This window comes from Oncorhynchus mykiss, chromosome 10 (genome assembly GCF_057628025.1).
Source record: "Oncorhynchus mykiss isolate SJ-2025 chromosome 10, ASM5762802v1, whole genome shotgun sequence".
NCBI classification, from domain to species: domain Eukaryota; kingdom Metazoa; phylum Chordata; class Actinopteri; order Salmoniformes; family Salmonidae; genus Oncorhynchus; species Oncorhynchus mykiss.
The window spans coordinates 44,179,681-44,205,081 of NC_143031.1; the positions used below are offsets into that span (position 1 = coordinate 44,179,681).

The following is a 25,401-nucleotide window of genomic DNA, read 5'->3' on the forward strand; positions in this document are numbered from 1 at the left end:
GGGTCAAAATGATCACAAGAACGGTGAGCAAAAATCCCAGAACCACACGGGGGGACCTAGTGAATGACCTGCAGAGAGCTGGGACCAAAGTAACAAAGCCTACCATCAGTAACGCAGTACGCCGCCAGGGACTCAAATCCTGCAGTGCCAGACGTGTCCCCCTGCTTAAACCAGTACATGTCCAGGCCCATCTGACGTTTGCTAGAGAGCATTTGGATGATCCAGAAGAAGATTGGGACAATGTCATATGGTCAGATGAAAAACTCAACTCGTTGTGTTTGGAGGACAAAGAATGCTGAGTTGCATCCAAAGAACACCATACCTACTGTGAAGCATGGGGGTGGAAACATCATGCTTTTGGGCTGTTTTTCTGCAAAGGGACCAGGACGACTGATCCGTGTAAAGGAAAGAATGAATGGGGCCATTTATCGTGAGATTTTGAGTGAAAACCTCCTTCCATCAGCAAGGGCATTGAAGATGAAACGTGGCTGGGTCTTTCAGCATGACAATGATCCCAAACACACCGCCGGGCAACGAATGAGTGGCTTTGTAAGAAGCATTTCAAGGTCCTGGAGTGGCTTAGTCAGTCTCCAGATCTCAACCCCATAGAAAACCCATAGAAAATCTTTGGAAGGAGTTGAAAGTCCGTGTTGCCCAGCAACAGCCCCAAAACATCACTGCTCTAGAGGAGATCTGCATGGAGGAATGGGCCAAAATACCAGCAACAGTGTGTGAAATCCTTGTGAAGACTTACAGAAAACGTTTGACCTCTGTCATTGCCAACAAAGGGTATATAACAAAGTATTGAGAAACTTTTGTTATTGACCAAATACTTATTTTCCACCATAATTTGCAAATAAAATCATTAAAAATCCTACAATGTCATTTTCTGGATTTATTTTTTCTCATTTTGTCTGTCATAGTTGAAGTGTACCTATGTTGAAAATTACAGGCCTCATCTTTTTAAGTGGAAGAACTTTCACAAATACTTTTTTTGCCCCACCTTATCTGCCTTTTCACAGCCAACCATAATCGCAGGATTTGTACTCCCACAGACAGTATTAAAGATTATTAGGTTTGGTACTCTATGGATTTAACATTAAGAGTACATTTATTATGTTCCACTTACATTACAGTAGGTATTTTTATAGAGCTCAGAAAATGTTGGTTTTATAACCCACTACGACAGGATCCCATTAAGTCATATAAATACTTTGTTTGAAAAGTTTGCCTATTTTTGTCCCTCTACTGTCCTTGGAGATCTCGCACCATTTCATCTGTTTGAAATTTGAATACGTATGATTTATTTCCCATCTCTAAGAATCTCCACAATTACCCAGAAACATTTCCCCTGAAGATCAGTTGTTTTCTACGATCAAATGTGTCCCTCATATCACCAGGGTACAATGCAGTTCCCCCTCTTGTTTGTTCCCCCCCCATCGAACGCATGGTTGCTCTTGTGTAATTTATTTTGCAGATCAGTTCAAACTTAAAAAGGCCACCTGCTTATGTATAACATCATGTATAACAAAGGAATGGAACAGCCATTATGTTGCAGCTATTTCTCATTTCCGACAGATGCCTAGCATTATCTATGTTAATTATTACAAATCAAAGTATTTTGTGAATTGTTTCCGAATACAACAAGTATTACCGTGAAATGCTTACTTACGAGCCCTTAACAATAATGCAGTTCAAGAAGTAGAGTTAAGAAAATATTTACCAAATGAACTAAAGTGAAAAAATAAAATAAAAATGAGCACAAGAAAATTACGTAACAATAACAAGGCTCTATACAGGGGGTACCAAGTCAATGTGTGGGGGTACAGGTTAGTCAAGGTAATTTGTACATGTAGGTAGGGGTAAAGTGACTATGCATAGATATTAAACAGCGAGTAACCGCAGTGTAAATACAAAGGGTGGCCATTTGATTAATTGTTCAGCAGTCTTAGGGCTAGGGGGTAGAAGATGTTAAGGAGCCTTTTGGTCCTAGATGCTCCGGTACCGCTTGCCGTGTGGTAGAAGAGAGAACATTCTATGACTTGGGTGACTGGAGTCTTTGACAATAGTTTGGGGCCTTCCTCTGACACCACCTAGTATATACAGTTGAAGTCAGAAGTTTACATAGGTAGGTAGGAGTCATTAAAACTAGTTTTTCAACTACTCCACAAATTTCTTGCTAACAAACTATAGTTTTGGCAAGTCTGTTAGGACATCTACTTTGTGCAAGACACAAGTAATTTTTCCAACAATTGTTTACAGACAGATTATTTAACTTATAATTCACTATCACAATTCCAGTGGGTCAGAAGTTTACATACTAAGTTGACTGTGCCTTTAAACAGCATGGAAAATTCCAGAAAATTATGTCATGGCTTTAGAAGCTTCTGGATAATTGACATCATTTGAGTCAATTGGAGGTGTACCTGTGGATGTATTTCAAGGCCTACCTTCAAACTCAGTGCCTCTTTGCTTGACATCTTGGGAAAATCAAAAGAAATCAGCTAAGACCTCAGAAAATAAATTGTCTGGTTCACCCTTGGGACCAATTTCCAAATGCCTGATGCTACCACGTTCATCTGTACAAACAATAGTACCCAAGTATAAACACCATGGGACCACGCAGCCATCATACTGCTCAGGAAGGAGACACGTTCTGTCACCTAGAGATGAATGTACTTTGGTGCGAAAATCAATCCCAGAACAACAGCAAAAGACCTTGTGCAGATGCTGGAGGAAACGGGTACAAAGTATCTATATCCACAGTAAAACAAGTCCTATATCGACACTCAGCAAGGAGGAAGCCACTGCTCCATAACCGCCAGAAAAAAGCCAGACTACAGTTTGCAGCTGTACATGGGGACAAAGATCATACTTTTTGGAGAAATGTCCTCTGGTCTGATGAAACAAAATTAGAACTGTTTGGCCATAATGGCCATCGTTATGTTTGGAGGAAAAAGGGGGAGGCTTGCAAGCCAAAGAACACCATCCCAAACATGAAACACTGGAGTGGCAGCATCATGTTGTGGGGGTGCTTTGCTGCAGGAGGGACTGGTGCACTTCACAAAATAATGGCATCATGAGGTAGGAGAATTGTGGATATATTGAAGCAACCTCTCAAGACATCAGTTAAAGCTTGGTTGCAAATGGGTCTTCCAAATGGACAATGGCCCCAAGCATACTTCCAAAGTTGTGGCAAAATGGCTTAAGGACAACACAGCCCTGACCTCAATCCTATAGAACATTTGTGGGCAGAACTGAAAAAGCATGTGCGAGCAAGGGGACCTACTACTCTGAGCTGTAGTCAATGAACAGCATTCTCAGATAGGTGTTCCTTATTTCCAAGTGGGAAAGGGCAGTGTGGAGTGCAATAGCGATTCCATCATCTGTGGATCTGTTGGGACGGTATGCAAGTTGGAGTGGGTCTAGGGTTTACGGCATGATGGTTTTGATGTGAGCCATGACCAGCCTTTCACAGCACTTCATGGCTACAGACGTGAGTGCTACGGAGTGGTAATCATTTATGCAGGTTACCTTTGCTTTCCTGGGCACAGGGACTATGGTGGTCTGTTTGAAACATGTAGGTATTACAGACTCTGTCAGGGAGAGGTTGAAAATGTCAGTGAAGTCACAACAGTTGGTCCGCGAATGCTTTGAGTGCACATCCTGGTAATCCGTCTGGGCCCGCGGCTTTGTGAGTGTTGACCTGTTTTAAAGGTCTTGCTCACATTGGCTACGGAGAGCGTGACCACACAGTCGTCCGGAACAGCTGGTGCTTTCATGCATGCTTCAGTGTTGCTTGCCTCGCAGCAAGCGTAAAAGTCATTTAGCTCGTCTGGTAGACTCGCGTAACTGGGTAGCTGGCATCTGGGTTTCCCTTTGTAGTCTGTAATATTTTTCAAGCTCTGCCACATCGGGCGTGCGTCAGCTGGTGTAGTAGGATTCCATCTCCGTCCTGTTTTTATGCTATACCTGTTTGTTGGTTCATCTGAGGACCTATAAGAAATTACTCTAAGCGTCCTGATTTAGTCTTCCGCTCCTTGAAAGCGGCAGCTCTAGCCTATAGTGGTTGCCTGTAATCCATGGCTTCTGGTTGGGAAATGTACGTATGGTTACTATGGGTACGACATCGTCGGTGCACTTTTTGAGTAAGCCGGTGACTGCTGGTGGTATTCTCCTCAATGCCATTGGATGAATTCCGGGATCATATTCCATATGTGCTAGCAAAACAGTCCTGTAGCATCCGCATCATCTGACCACTTCCGTGTTGAGCGAGTCACTGGTACTTCCTGCTATAGTTTTTGCTTGTAAGCAGGATTCAGGAGGATAGAATTATGGTCCGATTTGCCAAATGGAGGATGAGGGAGAGCTTTCTACGCCTCTGTATGTGGAGTAAAGGTTGTCTCGGGTTTATTTTCCTCTGGTTGCACATGTGACATGCTGGTAGAAATGAGGTAAAAACAGATTTAAGTTTCCCTGCATTAAAGTCCCCGGCCACTAGGAGCGCTGCTTCTGGATGAGCATTTTCTTGTTTGCTTACGGCCTTATTGAGCTCGTTGAGTGCCGTCTTAGTGCCAGCATCGGTTTGTGGTGGTAAATAGTCGGCTACGAATAATATAGAACTCTCTTGGTGGATAGTGTGGTATACAGCTTATCATGAGGTATTCTACCTCAGGCGAGCAATACATTGAGACTTCTTTAATATTAGACATGGCACACCAGGAGTTATTGACAAATAGACACACACCTCCCCCTCGTTTTACCAGACGTAGCTGCAATGTCCTGCCGATGCACAGAGAAGCCAGCCAGCTCTGTTATCCATGTCGTCAGTTCAGCCACGTCTCTGAAACATAAGGTATTACTTTTTAATGTCCCATTGGTAGGATAGTCTTAATCGTAGATTGTCCAGTTTGTTTTTCAATGATTGCACGTTGCCTAATAAGGAGGGAAGTGGTGGTTTACCTACTCGTCAGCGAATTCTTACAAGGAACCTCGCCCTCCTCCCCCTTTATCCTCCATCTTTTCTTCACGCTGATGACTGGGATGTGGGCCTTGTCTTGACAAAGCAGTATTGTATATGCTTTGCCTCGGACTCATTAAAGAAAAAATCTTCATTCAGTTTGAGGTGAGTAATCGCTGTTCTGATGTCCAGAAGCTATTTTCGGTCATAAGAGACGGTAGCAGAAACATTATGTACAAAATGAGTTACAAACAATGCGAAAAAACAAACAAAATAACACAGTTGGTTAGGAGCCCGTGAAACGTCAGTCCTCCCGTCCGGCGCCATTATATCCACTCATGTTTGCTTGTAATGTTCAAACACTGCGTTATATTTTCAAGGGCTTGCTTTGATCTGAAAAAGCTAAACCGGTCTAAACTCTTTCTTATAATTATAATAACTCTGACTCCCTGTCATTCTAGCTCCCTTTGGCCTGTTAGTGGCTGACTTCTAACCTCTGCCCCCAGGTGCTGAAGAATATGCCACGGGTGGAGGGCCGCCCTGGTGCCTCTCTGCCCTCCATGGACTTCCAGGCCCTAGAGAAACAGCTGCGAGAGACACACGGAGATGACATTACTCCCGAGGATGTGATGTCAGCAGCCATGTACCCCAAGGTGTTCCAGGAGTTCAAGGAGTTCACCCATCAGTTTGGCCCCGTGGACTGCCTCAACACACGCCTGTTCCTCGATGGACCCAAGATTGCTGAGGAGTTCGAGGTCACTCTCACCATTTGTTTTCATTCATATTCTTCAAGTGGATGTGAAGTGTGATTAATTTGAAATGAACTTACTGATTGCAATATATTTGCCACTGTTCTGTTTTCCTCTGATCACACTTTCTGTTTGTCCCTGTGTCTGTCAGGTGGAGTTGGAGCGAGGGAAGACCCTCCACATCAAAGCCCTGGCCCTGGGAGACCTCAACAAGGCTGGCCAGAGGGAGGTGTTCTTTGAGCTGAATGGAGCGCTCAGATCTGTCCTGGTCAAGGATACAGTGGCCATGAAGGTACAGTACATACATTCACATTAGCTCTCAACACAATGTTGCATTCAATTCTTAAAACGCGTAACAAGTTCAATCTATTCCCGCAAAATAGTTGCATATCATATCCACACCAATATCTCAATAGACACGTGGTGCTCCTGCAAACTCACCAAGTGTACTCTCCCACCCACCCAGGAGATGCACTTCCACCCCAAGGCGCTGAAGGACGTGCGTGGCCAGGTGGGGGCGCCCATGCCTGGGAAGGTGGTGGAGGTGAAGGTGAAGCAGGGCCAGATGGTGGAGAAGGGCCAGCCTCTGTGTGTGCTCAGCGCCATGAAGATGGAGACAGTGGTCAACTCTCCACTCTCCGGCACCGTGGTCAAGATTTACGTCAATGCCGACAGCAGCCTGGAGGGAGACGACCTCATCCTGGAGATCACCGAGTAGGACAGGAAAGACCACCAGCAGGAGCCATTAACCATAGCACAACCTTAGCACAACCTTAGCGCTTCAAGTCACACATGCTAAAGTACAAGTCCAACTGTAGAAAAGACAGATATATTTTTTAAATTCTGTAAAATATATATATAGTATGATTGTAATCAATTAACATTTAGTTTGTTTTCTTGTTGGAGAGCTTCCTATGATGTTTGCACTTGTGTGATATATGTGGTAATCCACTCACTTTAGAAACCGAAAAGTACAATCAGTAACCATTAATCTTGACTAATCTGTAAGATTTCGTATTAACATCAATGAACGTCATTCTCGAACGCGTTCAGGAAGAGTGAAATTGCTGAGGCTATGCGTATGAAAAAATGATTTCATTAATAAGTAGAAAGCAATTGATAAGCAGTTGACAATTCAGGTAATTAATGCAATGTAAAATCTTGGCTTACCATGTTTTAAATTCCACAGAACATTTTGGGCCATCCCTGTACGAGCATCACCCAGCCTGATTTTGATCATTTGATATGTTTAAATATAAAAATGAAAGTTAATGTAAATGTGATAATATAGATGTTCAACCATAACAAGTGTTCTTTCCAGCCTCCATCTCACTACGTTGACTGAGTAAAGATGTTTTAAGCATCTACTTTCAATACATGTGTTCACTCATTGCGTTACTATCACACATTTTTCCCAACCCGTTTTAAAATTAAACAAGCTTTTACTGTAAAATTCCTTATTGAAGCATAAGTGACTCAGTTGACCAAAACTGTTCTTTTTCGATATGGAACCTAAAATACCATTATTTTGACCAATTGCTTTGCTATGTACATGAATGCAAATATTCTTGATATTGATATTTTGTCAACTCGCTGTGAATTCTAAACATAGAAATGAATCATACTCAATTGGACATATTTAGTTCTGGTACTCATTGGGACAGACTGGACTCTGGTTAGATTTACAGGTTGTAGGGGGTAGTTTTCATGTGCTCTATCTGTGATAGTAGATTACTAAGGGGTTTGTTGTTGTTTTTTTCGCCCATCTGTCCGCCCTCTCCCTCCCCCAATTGTAAACCTGAAAACTATGACAAAATAATTGGGGCCAATTTTTTTATTTTTTTTATTTTTTTGTGTGGAGAGTAAATGGTAGGCTATATTTTAATGTTACTGCTGTGTATGGCATGACCTTACAGTACATGCTGGGCAATTCCTGAGTGCTCTTGACGGATGTTAAATGTTTACAGATTCTCATTCTGTCACAACTGTCATGGTAATCACTTAGTGTGACCGTTCACATCTGTGGTGAGTGTGTTGATGACCATGAACATTGGTTATGTAATGCAGTATTTGCAGTGCAAAGGGAATTGTGAAATGTTATTGATTTAAGATCTTTTTTTTGACGCGTAAAAGATCTGCTAAGGCATGAGTAAAATAAAAAAAAGTACTAATTTTCTTGTCTCTTAGACTTGTTTCATAAAACCGTTGTTGTATCAAACCATTAATCCAATGTTTCTTAGACTCTTATAACGCCTGTATGTGAAACATAAGACCTTAAGCCTACTAATACAACAATTTATCCTGGAAACTTACTAGCGACATGCATCAAATATTTTCTAAGGGAAATATATATACAGTGCCTTGGGAAAGTATTCGGCCCCCTTGAACTTTGCGACCTTTTGCCACATTTCAGGCTGCAAACATAAAGATATAAAACTGTATTTTTTTGTGAAGAATCAACAGCAAGTGGGACACAATCATGAAGTGGAATGACATTTATTGGATATTTAAAACTTTTTTAACAAATCAAAAACTGAAAAATTGGGCGTGCAAAATTATTCAGCCCCCTTAAGTTAATACTTTGTAGCGCCACCTTTTGCTGCGATTACAGCTGTAAGTCGCTTGGGGTATGTGTCTATCAGTTTTGCACATCGAGAGACTGAATTTTTTTCCCATTCCTCCTTGCAAAACAGCTCGAGCTCAGTGAGGTTGGATGGAGAGCATTTGTGAACAGCAGTTTTCAGTCCTTTCCACAGATTCTCGATTGGATTCAGGTCTGGACTTTGACTTGGCCATTCTAACACCTGGATATGTTTATTTTTGAACCATCCCATTGTAGATTTTGCTTTATGTGTTGGATCATTGTCTTGTTGGAAGACAAATCTCCGTCCCAGTCTCAGGTCTTTTGCAGACTCCATCAGGTTTTCTTCCAGAATGGTCCTGTATTTGGCTCCATCCATCTTCCCATCAATTTTAACCATCTTCCCTGTCCCTGCTGAAGAAAAGCAGGCCCAAACCATGATGCTGCCACCACCATGTTTGACAGTGGGGATGGTGTGTTCAGCTGTGTTGCTTTTACGCCAAACATAACGTTTTGCATTGTTGCCAAAAAGTTCAATTTTGGTTTCATCTGACCAGAGCACCTTCTTCCACATGTTTGTTGTGTCTCCCAGGTGGCTTGTGGCAAACTTTAAACGACACTTTTTATGGATATCTTTAAGAAATGGCTTTCTTCTTGCCACTCTTCCATAAAGGCCAGATTTGTGCAGACTTCATGATTGTGTCCCACTTGTTGTTGATTCTTCACAAAAAAATACAGTTTTATATCTTTATGTTTGAAGCCTGAAATGTGGCAAAAGGTTGCAAAGTTCAAGGGGGCCGAATACTTTCGCAAGGCACTGTATATATAAGAAAAACAAATATTAGTGAGCTTTATACGCAGATGTACAGGTAACTGACCAAATACGGAGACACTAACATAGTGTCTTAATAGGGTGTTGGGCCACCATGAGCCAGAACAGCTTTAATGTGCCTTGGTATACATTCTACACGTTTCTGGAACTCTTTTGGAAGAATGTGACACCATTCTTCCATGGTGAAAATGCCATCATTTGGTGTTTTGTTGATGGTGGTGGAAAACGCTGTCTCAGGCACTGTTGCGGTATCTCCCAGAAGTGTTCAATTGGGTTGAGATCTGGTGACTGAGACGGCCATGGCACATGGTTTACGTTGTTTTCATGCTCCTCAAACCGTTCAGTCACCAGTGGATTCACCCTATGTGTCATAGCCATGGTAGCCAAAATAATGACCTGCCCAGCATTTATATACATGACCCTAAGCATGATGGAATGTTAATTGCTTAATTAACTCAAGAACCACACCTCGGTGTCTACTTTGTGTCCCTCATTTTACTCCAGAACCACACCTCGGTGTCTACTTTGTATCCCTCATTTTACTCCAGAACCACACCTCGGTGTCTACTTTGTATCCCTCATTTTACTCCAGAACCACACCTCGGTGTTTACTTTGTATCCCTCATTTTACTCCAGAACCACACCTCGGTGTCTACTTTGTATCCCTCATTTTATTCCAGAACCACACCTCGGTGTCTACTTTGTATCCCTCATTTTACTCCAGAACCACACCTCGGTGTCTACTTTGTATCCCTCATTTTACTCCAGAACCACACCTCGGTGTCTACTTTGTATCCCTCATTTTACTCCAGAACCACACCTCGGTGTCTACTTTGTATCCCTCATTTTACTCCAGAACCACACCTCGGTGTCTACTTTGTATCCCTCATTTTACTCCAGAACCACACCTCGGTGTCTACTTTGTATCCCTCATTTTACTCCAGAACCACACCTCGGTGTCTACTTTGTATCCCTCATTTTACTCCAGAGAGTTCCTTATTTTGGCAGTTACCTGTGTTTGTAAGCGTTACCGTTGCTACCGTTTTATATGGAATAGCAAATGTCATTTGTATTCTAGTCTCTTTCTGGGGATGTGGATTTATGTGGCATTTGTTATCTCATCCTTCCATGGCATTTTTGTCTGTTTTGATAACATCCGTTTTAAGATATGCAAACACTAATTCAGTGTAACCATGTTCTTTTCAATGTGACAACTTTGAAAGAAATTAAAAGGTCATACACAACACAGTTTGCCTCGCTCTTTGTCATTTGAATGTTTTGATAATCGAGCTTGTGTGTAATGGTGCATCTGAAACCTACAGTGTGAGGCTCAGTTCAAGTAAGAGTAGCGTGAAATAATCAACATGGCAGACAAATAATCACCTATGAAAACGATTCAATAATTGTGACCATTTGTGAGTCGACAGGTATAATTCATTTGCAGATTCAATGATAGGGGGGAAAAGAACAGGTGATTGATAGTTGATAATGCCCCCACTAATGGAAACGTACAGGAACAGCCCAAATGTTTTATTTTAACTAGGCAAGTCAGTTAAGAACAAATTCTTATTTACAATGACTGCTTAGGAACAGTGGGTTAACTGCCTTGTTCAGGGGAAGAACGACAGATTTCTACCTTGTCAGCTCAGGGATTTGATCTGGCAACTTTTCGGTTACTGGCCAAATGCTCTAACCACTAGGCTACCTGCCACCTCAAATGGAGCATATCGATTGATTGCTAATAGAGTAATCTCTTAATGGATCCAAATTGATGGAAATGAGGACAACTCGTGATGTTGACATTGAGTCAATAGTTACACCCGGTTATACTTCATCTTTTCTGAAGCCTCAAATCCACGCGTTTACACAGCCTCAGTTTCAAAACTGAGTAGCGTACTATTATATTATATTACTGCAGTGATGGATGATGGGCCTGAGAGCTGCCATATGCTCCTTTGGAGAAGTGGTGGTGTCGTTTGCAGGCGTTGATTGATGGCTCCGTCTGCACCAGGATACCTGTGGGTGCTGAACATGACCATGTGATGGTTTGATGTGGAGGGACTGAGGGACTGAGGCGATGTAGGAGGCTGAATGACTAGACAGAAGAGGCACGGAGTCCTTATTGCTCGCTTAGATGTAGATGGGTTGCAAAGTGCATGCTAAATGGATGTGTTTCAAATGTTATATTTTTGAGGAGGGAGTTAACCCCAGATAATTATACCTCATCATGAGAGTTGGTGCTTCTTCGATATTAGAAATATGCCTTTGTTGCAGTCTGTCATAGATGTTTGATCCAGTGCCCCCACCACCTTCCTCCCATTCAGTCCTAATGTATCTGACATCTCATCTTTCAGTCTGCTCCTTCTCCCCCTGGCTCCTCTCTGTTAGCTTGGCTCACTCTGCCATCCTCCCACAAGTAAACGGTGCAGCAGCCACTTTTGCAGAACATCTCAGCGACAGAATTCATTTATATAGGTGCGGCTCGGGCTCTCTGTCCAAGTAACAAAGCTACTATGATATAGGTGGTCCTCTCTTTTCTGTTTTGTTTGGTCGTTATCCCCTTAGTTTGTGCTAATTAGTAGCGTGTGAGCTTGCTGTGACAATGGGGCTAACCGTGGGCTAGTGTACACTACCAGTGTGACAGGACACTGGCGGGGAAGGACACAGTGAAGGGTTGTCTTCCCACAGAATGAGGTCAAGTACTAAATAGGTACACTTCAACTATTACAGACAAAATGAGAAAAAAAATCCAGAAAACCACATTGTAGGATTTTTAAATTAATTTATTTGCAAATTATGGTGGAAAATAAGTATTTGGTCAATAACAAAAGTTTATCTCACTACTTTGTTATATACCCTTTGTTGGCAATGACAGAGGTCAAACGTTTTCTGTAAGTCTTCACAAGGTTTTCACACACTGTTGCTGGTATTTTGGCCCATTCCTCCATGCAGATCTCCTCTAGAGCACTGATGTTTTGGGGCTGTTGCTGGGCAACACGGACTTTCAACTCCCTCCAAAGATTTTCTATGGGGTTGAGATCTGGAGACTGGCTAGGCCACTCCAGGACCTTGAAATGCTTCTTACGAAGCTACTCCTTCGTTGCCCGGGCGGTGTGTTTGGGATCATTGTCATGCTGAAAGACCCAGCCACGTTTCATCTTCAATGCCCTTGCTGATGGTAGGCTTTGTTACTTTGGTCCCAACTCTCTGCAGGTCATTCACTAGGTCCCCCCGTGTGGTTCTGGGATTTTTGCTCACCGTTCTTGTGATCATTTTGACCCCACGGGGTGAGATCTTGCGTGGAGCCCCAGATCAAGGAAGATTATCAGTGGTCTTGTATGTCTTTCATTTCCTAATAATTGCTTCCACAGTTGATTTCTTCAAACCAAGCTGCTTACCTATTGCAGATTCAGTCTTCCCAGCCTGGTGCAGGTCTACAATTTTGTTTCTGGTGTCCTTTGACAGCTCTTTGGTCTTGGCCATAGTGGAGTTTGGAGTGTGACTGTTTGAGGTTGTGGACAGGTGTCTATCTATTTTCCACCATAATTTGCAAATAAATTCGTTAAAAAATCCTACAATGTGATTTTCTGGATTTTTTTTCTCATTTTGTCTGTCATAGTTGAAGTGTACCTATGATGAAAATTACAGGCCTCTCATATTTTTTAAGTGGGAGAACTTGCACAATTGGTGGCTGACTAAATATTTTTTTGCCCCACTATACATATAAAGTGAGATATCAATTTGCATAATGTCCGAGATCAAATTACATTTCAACAGAATGATGTTGCAAGAATGCTAATCGTACCTGTTTCTAACTACATAAACTATTTCAGAACAATAAACATGATGTAAAAAAAATTCAAGTGACCAGTGTTCAATCTACATAGGGTAGCAGTCTTTAAAGTGCAGGGTAGAGTATGGGGTGGAAGCCGGCTTGTGACGGTGACTAAGGTACAAGGCAGGGTACCAGGCGGAGGCCGGCTAGTGATAACTGTTTAACAGTCTGATGACCTGGAGATAGAAGCTGTTTTTCAGTCTCTCAAACAGCTTTGATGCACTTTTACCATCTCTGCCTGCTAAATGGTAGCAGGGTGAACAGGCCTTGGCTCGGGGGACTGAGGTCCTCGATCTTCTTGGCCTTCCTGTGACACCGACATGCTGTAGATGTCCTGCGCTCATCGAATGGCATGCTTTGAGCTATTTACATGTGAAAAATGAATGCCATATGCTGCATTTCCTATAGGCCTATTGTTTACCTTTTTGTTGGTGACACTTTGATATCTTGATAATATGCAGCTGTTTAAAGGGCACTCCACAGATCAAACAACAACCAAACGTTCGCCCTGCCTCTGTTTTGGTAAAAAGCTGAGGGATGGGCCTGGAGAAATGTAACCCCTCTCAGATTAATAGACAGAGCTATGGATGCAAGGATTGACCATCCATGATATCAAAATGATTGTTTTGACCATGTTCTGAGGCTACACCGCGTTTGTTTACATTTACATTGTTTACAAACATTGGAGAAAAACAAGCTTATATTTTGGGTTCTCATGGATTATGACAGTTGGACTAAAGCTCATGAGGTATTTATAAATTATATTCTTCAATAATCAATGGATATATAATCAATGGTTATATATATATATATATATATATATAATACTACCGTTCAAAAGTTTGGGGTTACTTGTAAATGTCCTTGTTTTTTAAAGAAAAGCCCTTTTTTTATATAACATCAAATTGATCAGAAATACTGTGTAGACATTGTTAACGTTGTAAATGACTATTGTAGCTGGAAACGGCAGATTTTTAAAATGGAATATCTACATAGACATACAGAGGCCCATTATCAGCAACCATTACTCCTGTGTTCCAATGGTACGTTGTGTTAGCTAATCCAAGTTTATCATTTTAAAAGGCTAATTGATCATTAGAAAACACTTTTGCAATTATGTTAGCACAGCTGAAAACTGTTGTATGATTAAAGAAGCAATAAAACTGGCCTTCTTTAGACTAGTTGAGTATCTGGAGCATCAGCATTTGTAGGTTTGATTACAGGCTCATAATGGCCAGAAACAAAGTACCTTCTTCTGAAACTCGTCAATCTAGTCTTGTTCTGAGAAATGAAGGCTATTCCATGCGAGAAATTGCCAAGGAACTGAAGATCTTGTGTACTACTCCGTTTACAGAACAGCGCAAACTGGCTCTAAACAGAATAGAAATAGGAATGGGAGGCCCCGGTGCACAACTGAGCAAGAGGACAAGTACATTGGAGTGTCTAGTTTGAGAAACAGACGCCTCACAAGTCCTCAACTGGTAGCTTCATTAAATTGTCCCCGCAAAACACCAGTCTCAACGTCAACAGTGAAGAGGCTACTCCGGGATGCTAAGTCAAGGGGTCTGAATACTTTACAAGAGCACTGTAATCCGTGGTCTGTGGGATACTTGCAGCTGTCATATTGCTTGACCTGTTTTGATGGGATTTGTCTTGCCACTGTGCCGTACAATACTCTGTGACAGCATTAAACATAGTTCAATAAGTCTGTGTTTACAACAGAGGTATGTCTGTTTCCTGGATATTACCCCTTTCATCCCTCTGATTTAGAAATGAAGACGTTACTTAATGGATTCCCCTGGGGGAAGCCCGAAGCCAAGTCTATTAAATGCTCATCTCTCATGTCAGTTCTCTGCTCTCATGCAAAAAAAGGAGGCCACATACACAACAATATTAATAATGCTAATAGCCCACAGTCAAAACATGGATTTTCTGATTATATCTAAGGGAGGACTGTATTTGTTTTGGTGGTGGAGAGGGCTAATTTGATTTAAAGTATCGGTGAGGCTATCCACAAACTGTCTTTTCTTAATGAAAGCAATCTGCTGCACATTAAGAATGGCAGTGTGGACATGCATATACAATATATCAAATATGTTTAATCAGTCAGTTCTTCTTCAGTGCTCATATAGGAAGCCTAATGTCTTTATTTGCTAATAAGTAATCATAGACATAAGAAATCATTGAGAAGCGAGAGGAGGAGACTAACGCAAAGACAGTACGTTGGTAACAAGAGGAGGAATGGAGTCAGAATGTAGGAAGAGAGAATGAGGCAGGCTGTATATCTTTGGTATGCATGGCAACAACAACCTTTTATAATGGTTTCTTCACCTCTCTGTTCCTTTCATCTCTTGCTCTCTTCTCTCTCTCTCTTTCTCTCACACACGTCTGAGTCATATGAACCCTAATGGAAAACCTTATTGGAAACGAATGCAGTAATTACAGTGTAACTGAGGGCTCATCTCTAAGGGGAAAAGTGTGCAAGAGGACTTTCAATCAATATGTTGCTTTAGATCATAAACATTCCTGCATAGCTACATTGCCTGTGTTGGTGTTTGCGTGTGCGAGAAGTGTGTGTGTGAAATGATCATTCATTTGGGTACCTGTCTTTATTAATACACTGTAGATACAATATATGTGGCAGTCTGCTTTCCATTCCAACTTTAACGGCACTTTGGCACCACCTGGGGGAACGTTCAGAATCTACTATTTTCTCTGCCAGCAGGCTCTATGAGAACGAACCAATAGCAGGAGAGAAAATCAATGCGTAGACATATCGCGACATTCCTTTCAATCGTTCCATTTCCTCTTCCGAAATTTTTGAAGCACACCGACTATCTTCTTTGTGTAATTCCGTTAAAACGCGGGTAAGCTTCTTGGAGACATTACTGATACGTAACTAGCTTTTTGATCTGAAATTGGTTAGGAATATTTATGAGCGAAACGCATGGCTAAATACATGTATTAGGGTAGCTAAAGCAATTGCCACAACCGATAACGTTAGCTAGTTATCTTGCTAACTTATCTGTTAACTCGGCACAATTGTGGGCCATAGTTTGCTGTATTAAAGATTTTTGTGTTTTGATAATGACAAGTAATACAACTTGTCCAACTTGTTGGAGCTATAGGCCTATCAAAAAGCTTCCATTGTATTATTGCTATAAGCATGTGCCCATTGATGATGAAGTGTAACAATCCTATGGTACTTTCAAGACAACAGAGGTATCGAGAAAAAAAAACGTCAAATCATGACGTGATCTTCTCGTAAAGTTGGAGGTCTAGAAACACCTGCCAGATCTTACAACGCATGGATATGTATGTATCAACGAACCACATATTCTAGAAATCTGTCAGTCGATGACACTGTCGATTGGGTGTTAGGCACCCATTGGTCTAAGCACACAACGTCTGAGTAGGGGACGTGACTATGGAACGCCGTTTGGGTCATTGCGTGTCAAAAAATATACATGTCAAATCACACTATGTGACGTGTTAGGACCAGAATATGACTGCATGTCACATAATAATTTAACCTATTCATACATTTTTTTTACGTAGTTATTACACTGTGATTACACTATCACTAGTATTTCATTTGTCACAACGATTCATCGATACGTATGCTATGATGCTGGCAAAGTTGTCTCGCGCACCTACAGTACTGTTCATAAAAAAAGCTGGCTAGCTCACAGATGCAAAAATGTTCTTCCCCAAAAACTGTACAAAACGACATAATCTGTTTCCCTAGCTATAGATGGCTAGCTAACATGATCTAAAATAACCCTAATTTATAGGACAGTTCTTATTTGTTTAATGGTGGTCAGACCCATCTAAGGTTGGAATGTTATTTAAAATCAACAAAAGACAATTTGTTAATTTGACAAAAATATGTTGAAATCACACTGGATATATTATACTTTAGAATTGCATTGGAGGCATACTTATTTCACTGTACAGCCTTACCTATGGATTGTGGATCAATGACATGGGGTATCAGTCTACTCAGTGATACCCATAGAACATTGCGGGACTCTGAAACAACTGTGAATTGAGCCACATTTATTGTCAACCTATGTGTATTGAACACTATTCCAGAGGAAAAACAATACTGCTTGGATGTTTTGGAGTCTGATAACTCTGAGGAGGACGTTGGGAGAAAAAAAATCTTGGGTATTGAGTAGACTGATACCTAATTTTGTTGATCACCAATACTTAGGTAAATCTGTACAGTGCAATATGAATGTCAATACACACAATAGGCTGACTGAGGAGGTGATTTCACACAGTCACGTGATAAGAGCTACACCACTAAAATTTGCATAAACTCTTCACAGTTGTGTTCTGTGGGTGTCACCAAGTAGACTGATACCCCATTTCATTGCTTCACATTCCAACCTTGCTTAACATTATCTAGTCTAAATATGGCATGATTCCACCAATTGTAACCTTCTGCATCACTTTCAAAGAGGTACTTTTATTTTGAAGGCAAACCGCAAATTCCACCATTGTGCCTAATCCTTATTGTGGCTAGCTTCAACCAGCCAGATGAAGCTAGCTGGCTGCTAATAACGTTACCTTTGGGCAACAGGGTTAAGTAGCGGGCTGGCTATTTATTTTCATGAACTGAAGTTCAATTTGAATAGGCGACAAACAAGTGGCTACCTAGCTAATACTTACTCACAATGAGTCCTAAATCATTGCTAAGAATAATGAAAATGACTGCAGGTTTTACTGATCATTGTTTTCAGGTTGGTTGTATTGGTGCTAGCTAGGTACCCCAGAAGTTGCGGTCGAACAAGTAAAGCTTTATTACCAACGCGGTATTGTAAACACATTGTTCGTGGCTGGTGTTTGCTTGTTTGCAGACTTTTTTGTGCCGCTTTGACAGGGCTACTGATAGCAGTGGTGGCGCCTGGCTTACACGTGCAAATTCAGAACACACATTATATAATAGAACTGTGATATTTGACGCATCAAATAATGTTATTTGACGTGCATCCTTTTTGACAAGCAAAGACCCAAACTGCGTTCCATACGTGACCCACATGTTACGCCTCGCTCAAAATAACTAGGAAATTATAACTAGAAAAAACGGTTTTGAACTCGGAATTCCATGACGGAAACTCTGGCATCTTTATAGAGCTCTGACTTTCTGACCAGAAGATCACTGGCTCATGATTTGACCTAGTTTTATTTTTTCTCCAAGTTCCCAGTCTTGAAAGCACCATTATAGCAGTCTGATGCCCGACGGCACAGTTTGACGTGGCACGCAACCATTGGTTGATGCAGGGAAGGTCTGAGCAGGGTAATGTTAGCCTCGTATGAACCATCCTGATATCGCAAGCTTACATTTTGTTTCGCTACACGGATACAGCGAAACAATGGAAGCTTACGAGATCAGGATGTTCCGAACAAGGCTAGGGGAACGCGACCTATGAGATTTGTGCTTACTTTTGTCGTCCATTAAGTCTTTCACGTGTTCCCCAGATATGAGGCTGTGTCTGCTGTTTGTGGTCACTCTGTTGTCCTTGGCCCCGGCAGTTCGCGGTGGCGACAAAAAGAAGCTCCAAATTGGCATCAAGAAAAGAGTTGACAATTGCCCCATCAAGTCCCGTAAAGGGGATGTGCTGAACATGCACTACACTGTGAGTAATAAGGAGGATGCGTCTGCTTTTGGACATTGAATGAAAAGCAATATATCTATTTCCATCTAATGCTCATTCAATTAATGTCATCCCAATATAATGGAGATCCAGAAATTGACTCGTTTGAACAAATGACAGTGTGTTTAGTCAATAACTGTGTTTGTTTGCAGGGAAAGCTGGAGGATGGAACAGAGTTTGACAGCAGCATTCCAAGGAACCAGCCCTTCACATTTACTCTGGGAACCGGACAAGTCATCAAAGGCTGGGACCAGGGCCTGCTCGGGTTGGTGCCTGATTTTATTGACATTTTTTCTTTGCCCCTATGGACTTGTGTGCTCATGCATGTGACTGGATGACTTGTGAAGGTATTACATTTGCAGACAGTGTAAAAACTATAGAATTATGTGCTTTTGGATATAAGCTGTAACAACAAATTGATTTTTGACTCTTGCATGTGAAGTTCTTAATTCACCAATCCCACTTACTCTCATTAGAATGTGTGAGGGAGAGAAGAGGAAACTGGTCATCCCCTCTGAGCTTGGTGAGGTTGCACACTGATACTTCACACTGTTCCAATGGTCACCTATATATTTCCTATACTGATGACTAAATCTAGCATGCATTATCCACGTAGATTATATAAACCCAATCAATTATCATGAAAGATAAAAGGCCCTAAACCTTGAGGTCCATATTGCCAGCCACTGTTCTGAATTCTCCATTTATATTATTCCTTTTGTAGGATATGGAGACAGAGGAGCGCCTCCTAAGATCCCAGGTATTTCAGATATTTCTCTACATCTCCCACGGGCTTTCTCTACAAGTCAGCCTCTGAGGTAATCATGTCTTCATTGTGAAGCGCTTTCTTCTCTCTTTGTTCTCGTAACTACCACGTCTCTCCAACAGGTGGTGCCACTCTCATTTTTGAAGTTGAACTGCTCAGCATCGAGAGGAGGTCTGATTTATAGTGAACGTTAACTTCAAGCAACATCAGCGGCCTGTTAGTGCTGGTTTTAAGTCAGTGTGCTCTACCACTTATAAGCCATTGAAGAACCTGCATAATATACATACTATTCAACTATAACTAACATCATATGTAACTGGTACTCTCTGGTGAATCCAATGCCTTAAAAATGTCACCATTTTTAGTTCAGCATTCAGTTGCCCCTTACCTCATTCCTGTGTTATGTTTTCCTGAACGTTATGCCATGACCAGCTCTTGCTCTTTGACTTAAATGTATCATCATTCTCATTCTGGAGTAATTTACCAGCCTGATAAGTGAAACCTACAGGGTACGTATATCATGCTGAGAGAACAGGGCATATAACACACATGCTATATGGTAGCACAAGATAAGCGATGGTGCACTATTCAGTAGGTTTTTGGGCTCTATTGAAAGGATTTATTTGTAACAGATTTCCAATTTCACTACATTGGTATACAAGACTTGACCAATGGTCTTGTTTCAGTAAAAGATTAAAGATTTGGATTTTGAAAGTGTGACTTTTTTCCCCCGGCAGATATCTAGCTACAGTACCTTTTACATTTAGCAGACTCTCTTATCCAGAACAACTTACAGGACCAATTAGGGTTAAGTGCCTTTTACGTCGACAGTTTTCACTTAGTCGGCTCATGGATTCAAAACAACGGCCTTTCGGTTACTGGCCCAACGCTCTCAACCGCTCGGCTACCTGCCCCCCCCCCTTACAGTAACATCTGAAGTGCACACAAAAGTCTGAGTAGGTAAAACATTGAATTTTAATACAAATGTAACAAATTGGCCAACCGCACCAGTAAGTATTGCTACATTACATGACTACAGTCTTGCAATCATTTTGAACACACACACCACAGATAATACAGTCCCGACCTCCAGCAGATACTCAGTTTGTGGTTTGATTCAGTATTCAAGGTGGTACACTGAATATGGTAGTTAAAAGTCTGCCCAAGATAACATCACAATGGGGTCCAAAAGAATAAGGAGCAAAGTTGGTAAGGTATACAGATGGTTATGATAGTCATGGTATTCAAGGTTGATTGACCTATCAAGGAACCTTCTGGTATACAATGGAAACCAGAATATTGTACATGGCTACACTCCAGGGCCAACTGTCATACATCTCAAAAGACATCGCTTCAGCCACAATAGTCAATACAATCATCGCTGTTGTATTCTAAGGCCTTTCCAATCCCTTTTTGCAGTGGTTAATGATATAGGTATATTTGGTTTGAGAAACAAATAAAAAGCTATACAAAGCAAAGGCCTGTCTACACTCTCAGATCAGGTCTGAGAGAAACAGACCCCCCCCCACCCCTCCCAGTCTTAGGCACCAGGCTGGAGGATATGGAGGGGGAAACGGTTGAACCATATGTTATGGTAGGGATCAGAAGCATTTACTGTTGTGGTCGTTCATGTAATGAATTTCAATGGGGCCTAACCATTATTTGGCCATGTTTTCCTGTGTTTTATAGAGTCAGTCATGCACTACTCTTTAAATGAAATAACAGTATTTGCGCCATGAAAACCCGTAGGCTACTGATGTCATTACAGGAACCCATGTGTGACATGCTGGTGTTTGTATTTGAATACTGTCCACACTTGCTCATGTCAAACGTATAACACAAAGTATAATGATCACACTCCAATTAGTCCAGTGTAAAATGTTAAATAGCCCTTCGTGCTACCTCAAAAAAAAACGATTTGACAGTTGAGTGTGCTCGGCTTGAAATCATTACACAGACTTAACTACCGTATCCCACATAAACCATTCTCGGTAACACTTTGCTTGATCTATAAATCTCGTCGTTAAAATGGCATTGTAAAAATGACATGGTTCGAACTAATACCAACCAGTGACAGTTCACTATTTCAAGCTGTCATTATACATACAGTAATGTAAGTTGATGAATCAACAAGTTAGATTTGTTTGACTGTATAATGTCTCTATAAGCTATCATTAGGTTTGTGTACTTGTCATGCTCTGCTTGTGACTTGTATAGCTCAAGTTAAACGTTAGCATGTTCTTCCTCCGTGTCAACAAATCTGTTTATCAATGCTATACTTTATTATTGTGTTATAACACTCATCACTTACTACTGTTAATGTATAACATGATTATATATCGACAAGAAGTTGTTTAAACAAAGAAAGAGACAGTAAGTGATTGGTCGATCCTCTTCCCTCTATCAATCCTGCCGACTCCGAGGGATTCTAGGTGCTGAGGGATTCTAGCTGGGTGTCCCTGTGTAGAACTGAGTTGTAATAGGTTGGGGTCGTTCTGAGGCTAAGGGGGAGATTTTTCATTCTTTTTGGGCGGAGTGCTGAGTTTCTGCAGACCTCTAACCTTCTCTAGGAGAGCCGTGACAAAGGCCTGCAGTAAATGAACAATGGGACATTTTGTGAGACACTGAACAATTGTTTTTATGCATGTTACTGTATTACATTGTGTTTCTAGAAACCTGGTCAAAACAATGTATGGGAAGTTGATTTCAGACAGTTATTGTTTCAGTGGATCAGTTGACCCAATGCCGGGCGTATACAAAAGCTGAACAGTAGCAGAGAATTAACTGATAGAATTTCGAACTTACATCTGTAGGTTTGTAACAGTCAACCAGCAAAACCTGCAAAACAATAGGAAGTGAAAGAGGAAATGAACCCCATTCAAGGCCAGATCCTAACTTCAGATCCATGTGGGTAACTTCTGCGTAAATCATGTAACGATATCAACGGGAGAATTGCGATCAGCCTCAAGTTCGGATTCAATCCTTCAATAGAAAAGGACAATAACAGATGTGTAGTCAGCAATGATTAAGGTTTAATGGTCACCTTGACCCTGGAGGCCCGGTCTCCATCAGTGGGCATATCCAACAGCTCATCCACGTCAATCTCCAACTCTGGAATCTCCTCCTCCTGCGAGAGGCAAAGGGAGAGAGTGATGGTGATAGACAGAAAAGCAGAGAAAATTTAGAAAACAACAGAGAGGGAGGGGACAGGAGGAAAAAACAGTGGTGATTAGATCAGACAGGCTTAGGATCAAACTAAATATTCCTGCACCACAGTCTCACCCCCTGACCATCCTCCACAGGTCCCCAATGTCCCTGGCTTCCCCCCTCTGCTTAACACAACAGGATGTGCTGAACCTCCCTATGTGGTGTGTACTGAAAACAATGCAGTGACTTCCTGACCACTGCTTTGCTGTCTACTCAATTGAACATGACAGTAGGAGAAGCCATCACTATAGAAATACAATCTGGTTTCCAGTTCATTGTATTGATGTTTAACTAACTATAATCTACAGCACAGTAGCTTATTCACGAGGTCAAGGAGTAGTTGCAAGACCCCATACTCTGGCACAAGCCTGAGGCCCAGAGTCTGTTGCCTAAATCAAAGGCTGATAAATTACAATATCTCCCACCATATGCCACCCACTGCTCCTGCCAGGGTCATGATTAGTCCAATTAGCTCTTTACCTGCCCAGATGGTCTCTTTGAGGACCATTTGACATAGGTAATGGTCAATAATGTGTCATGTGCAGGTGCTCTATGTTACTACTCAGTCTACAATGTTGACCACTTGGTTCCCACTAACTTATCTTATGCATAGGTGCTACTGGGACCCTTTTATGTGAATAGTTCACACGTTAACCATGTCAAAACACCTATATCTCTCCAGTGGTCTGAGGGGTGTTGCCCCCCCCCCCCCCCCCCAAAACGGTTGTTTACAGGGGTCTTTAAATGAACGGGATTAAGTCATACTTGTTGAACACATCACAAACATGTCACGCAGTATGTGCCTCCTGCATTTCCATGGATCAGCAGAGGGGGGTGGGATATCTATCCATAGTCATGTATATTTCCTTTGTTAAAGACAACCAGGCATTTCCATTATGTAACGTTAAAGTGGGCATGTACCATAATCCTACAGAGTAGAGGCTGTACTGTAACAGCTTTGCAGGTACGGTGGCCATAGTGCTCTGTGCCAAGGCCTACTTATCAATGAATGAATGATGCACACCTTTTATTGGAACAGCACATTCTGTCCATCACTAATTGGGCAGATACCTCATCTCTTCAATTGTTCAGTACAGTATTTCAATGATGTGGCCACACCCTACATTTTGTCTGTAATTCCTACTCATATTTGTTATATTATTGAATTATTGTATTGCCCTAGGTTTTAATATTACTGCAATTCTATAGCATACATAAACCCCAATCAAAGTAGAGATCATTGAATGTTGTACAACAACAAAACATGGAGTACACAATGAATCATAGAATGTGTCATTGCTTACCTCACAGTCATATAAATCCGTTAACTGCTCAATTATCCACTCCTCCAAATTGAGTCGCTTCCTCAGCTCTTTTCTATCGTATTTCACGGTTACCCGCCCTTGCTTCTGGACGACTTCTGTGTCCTCGGTACCGGGAGGCGTTTGGAAATAAACCCGCGCTTGAGCGGTTGAGTCCTGGCTTGTTAATGTTGCCATAGTCCTCCTATGTCCGTCTAGATAAGACTGGTTCGATTTTAGATGGAGTTATTTGGTCTTTCTTATCTGCAGTTTAAATACCGGGTGACGCTATTGTTCTCTCTGACCGAATTTGCATGGTATTGCACCAATTACTGAACTACTCATTAAAATAACGCAGGCTAGAATATTCACGCAAATGCTTCACACTAATATGCAATTATCGATGACAAAAGATTACAGGCTGGTGAAAAATAAGTAAGCATTTTGAGGATACTGAGCATTCACCCTCCTTCAGATGTACAGTCCTATACCCGTGTAGGCAAGGTAGTTGCACAGTCCAAATCCGGTTTTAGGCCTTGTAACTTGGTACATTCTAACACGTCGTTACACACCAAGTTAAATACTTTGTGCATTTCATTGTACAGTGTATCCTACAAAATTCGTATAGATAAAACACATTTTAATAACTGTTATATAATTCATTGTTGCAGACTCCCATACCCCATATTTCTATTTTGGACTATCCCAAGTACCAAATGTCAATGACTATGCACCTTTACCCCACCTTTTCATGGATAATCCACGCAATATGAATGACATATAGGCCTGTAACTGAACAGTGGTTTGTAATTCCCTCCGAGATTAAAACATAATAATTGCAACATGCAGACTGGATGGAGTTTAAAGGGCTATAGCCGACAAAATCCAAATTTAATGCATTGGATATACCTTGATACTTGCATAAAAATAAAATAAAAATACAGGATAATTAACAATTCCAGTGTCAAATTAATAAAGAAGACAGACAATACATTATAAATGAGAATGCCAACTGTGGAAAAAGCAGATTTTACCACCAGGGGGCAGAAGGCAACCATTAATCCTATCTTCCTGGGAAGCAAAACCTCATCTGCATAGGCTTTGGTCAACTGTGTAGTGTTGGATAAGATTAAAACACTTCTTTGTAAATGTGGTTCCAAGCCATGTCCTCTGTCATCATGCCATATCAATAAAACATGCTCGAAAGATTACTGAGATACAGTCTGGTCAAGGCACACCTGCTGTGTTGAGCGTTAAGATTTCATCTCTTCTCTCCAGCCAGGCTCATGCTTGACAGTGGAGCCTACAGACAGTATCCTAGCTGAGAATGTGCCTGAGCAGAACCTGTAAGTTTATTGCAGTCTGGGGGGGGTTCAGAGTTTGAGTGTGCCTCATCCCTTCATCCCTCCTCTTAATGCAGCGTGTCATTGGCTCAGTGGCCTTTTGTATCAGTGATCCCAGAGCTGCATGGTTCTCTAGGGCTGGGTCCCCCCCAGCCCCCACCACG

At 41.5% G+C, this 25,401-nt stretch overlaps 3 protein-coding genes across 5 annotated transcripts in view; 2 read left to right on the plus strand and 1 right to left on the minus strand.

Moving 5' to 3' along the window:
- The window catches only part of LOC110533971 (pyruvate carboxylase, mitochondrial), a 96,580-nt gene extending 88,697 nt beyond the window's left edge, over window positions 1-7,883 (plus strand). For all 3 annotated transcript variants that reach the window (XM_036990381.2, XM_036990382.2, XM_036990383.2), the window contains 3 exons: window positions 5,467-5,715; window positions 5,861-6,001; window positions 6,176-7,883. In XM_036990381.2, coding sequence (XP_036846276.1) covers window positions 5,467-5,715; window positions 5,861-6,001; window positions 6,176-6,427 — 642 coding nt within the window. In that variant the 3' untranslated portion in view covers window positions 6,428-7,883. The remainder of the gene's footprint in view (window positions 1-5,466; window positions 5,716-5,860; window positions 6,002-6,175) is intronic.
- Window positions 7,884-15,779: 7,896 nt separating this feature from the next.
- Window positions 15,780-20,095, plus strand: fkbp2 (FK506 binding protein 2). The gene is given in 6 exon segments (NM_001165227.1): window positions 15,780-15,824; window positions 18,445-18,602; window positions 18,773-18,885; window positions 19,097-19,143; window positions 19,345-19,380; window positions 19,509-20,095. Coding segments are annotated over 5 exon segments (414 nt in total). The 5' UTR covers window positions 15,780-15,824; window positions 18,445-18,446; the 3' UTR covers window positions 19,571-20,095.
- Window positions 20,096-20,343: 248 nt separating this feature from the next.
- LOC110533973 (protein phosphatase 1 regulatory subunit 14B) lies at window positions 20,344-24,434 on the minus strand. The gene is made up of 4 exons (XM_021618569.3): window positions 23,898-24,434; window positions 22,430-22,513; window positions 22,192-22,224; window positions 20,344-21,974 (listed from the first exon to the last, which is right to left on the minus strand). The coding sequence occupies exons 1-4, from the start codon at window positions 24,090-24,092 to the stop codon at window positions 21,888-21,890; spliced, it is 399 nt and encodes a 132-aa protein (XP_021474244.1). The 5' UTR covers window positions 24,093-24,434; the 3' UTR covers window positions 20,344-21,887.
- Window positions 24,435-25,401: the final 967 nt, after the last annotated feature.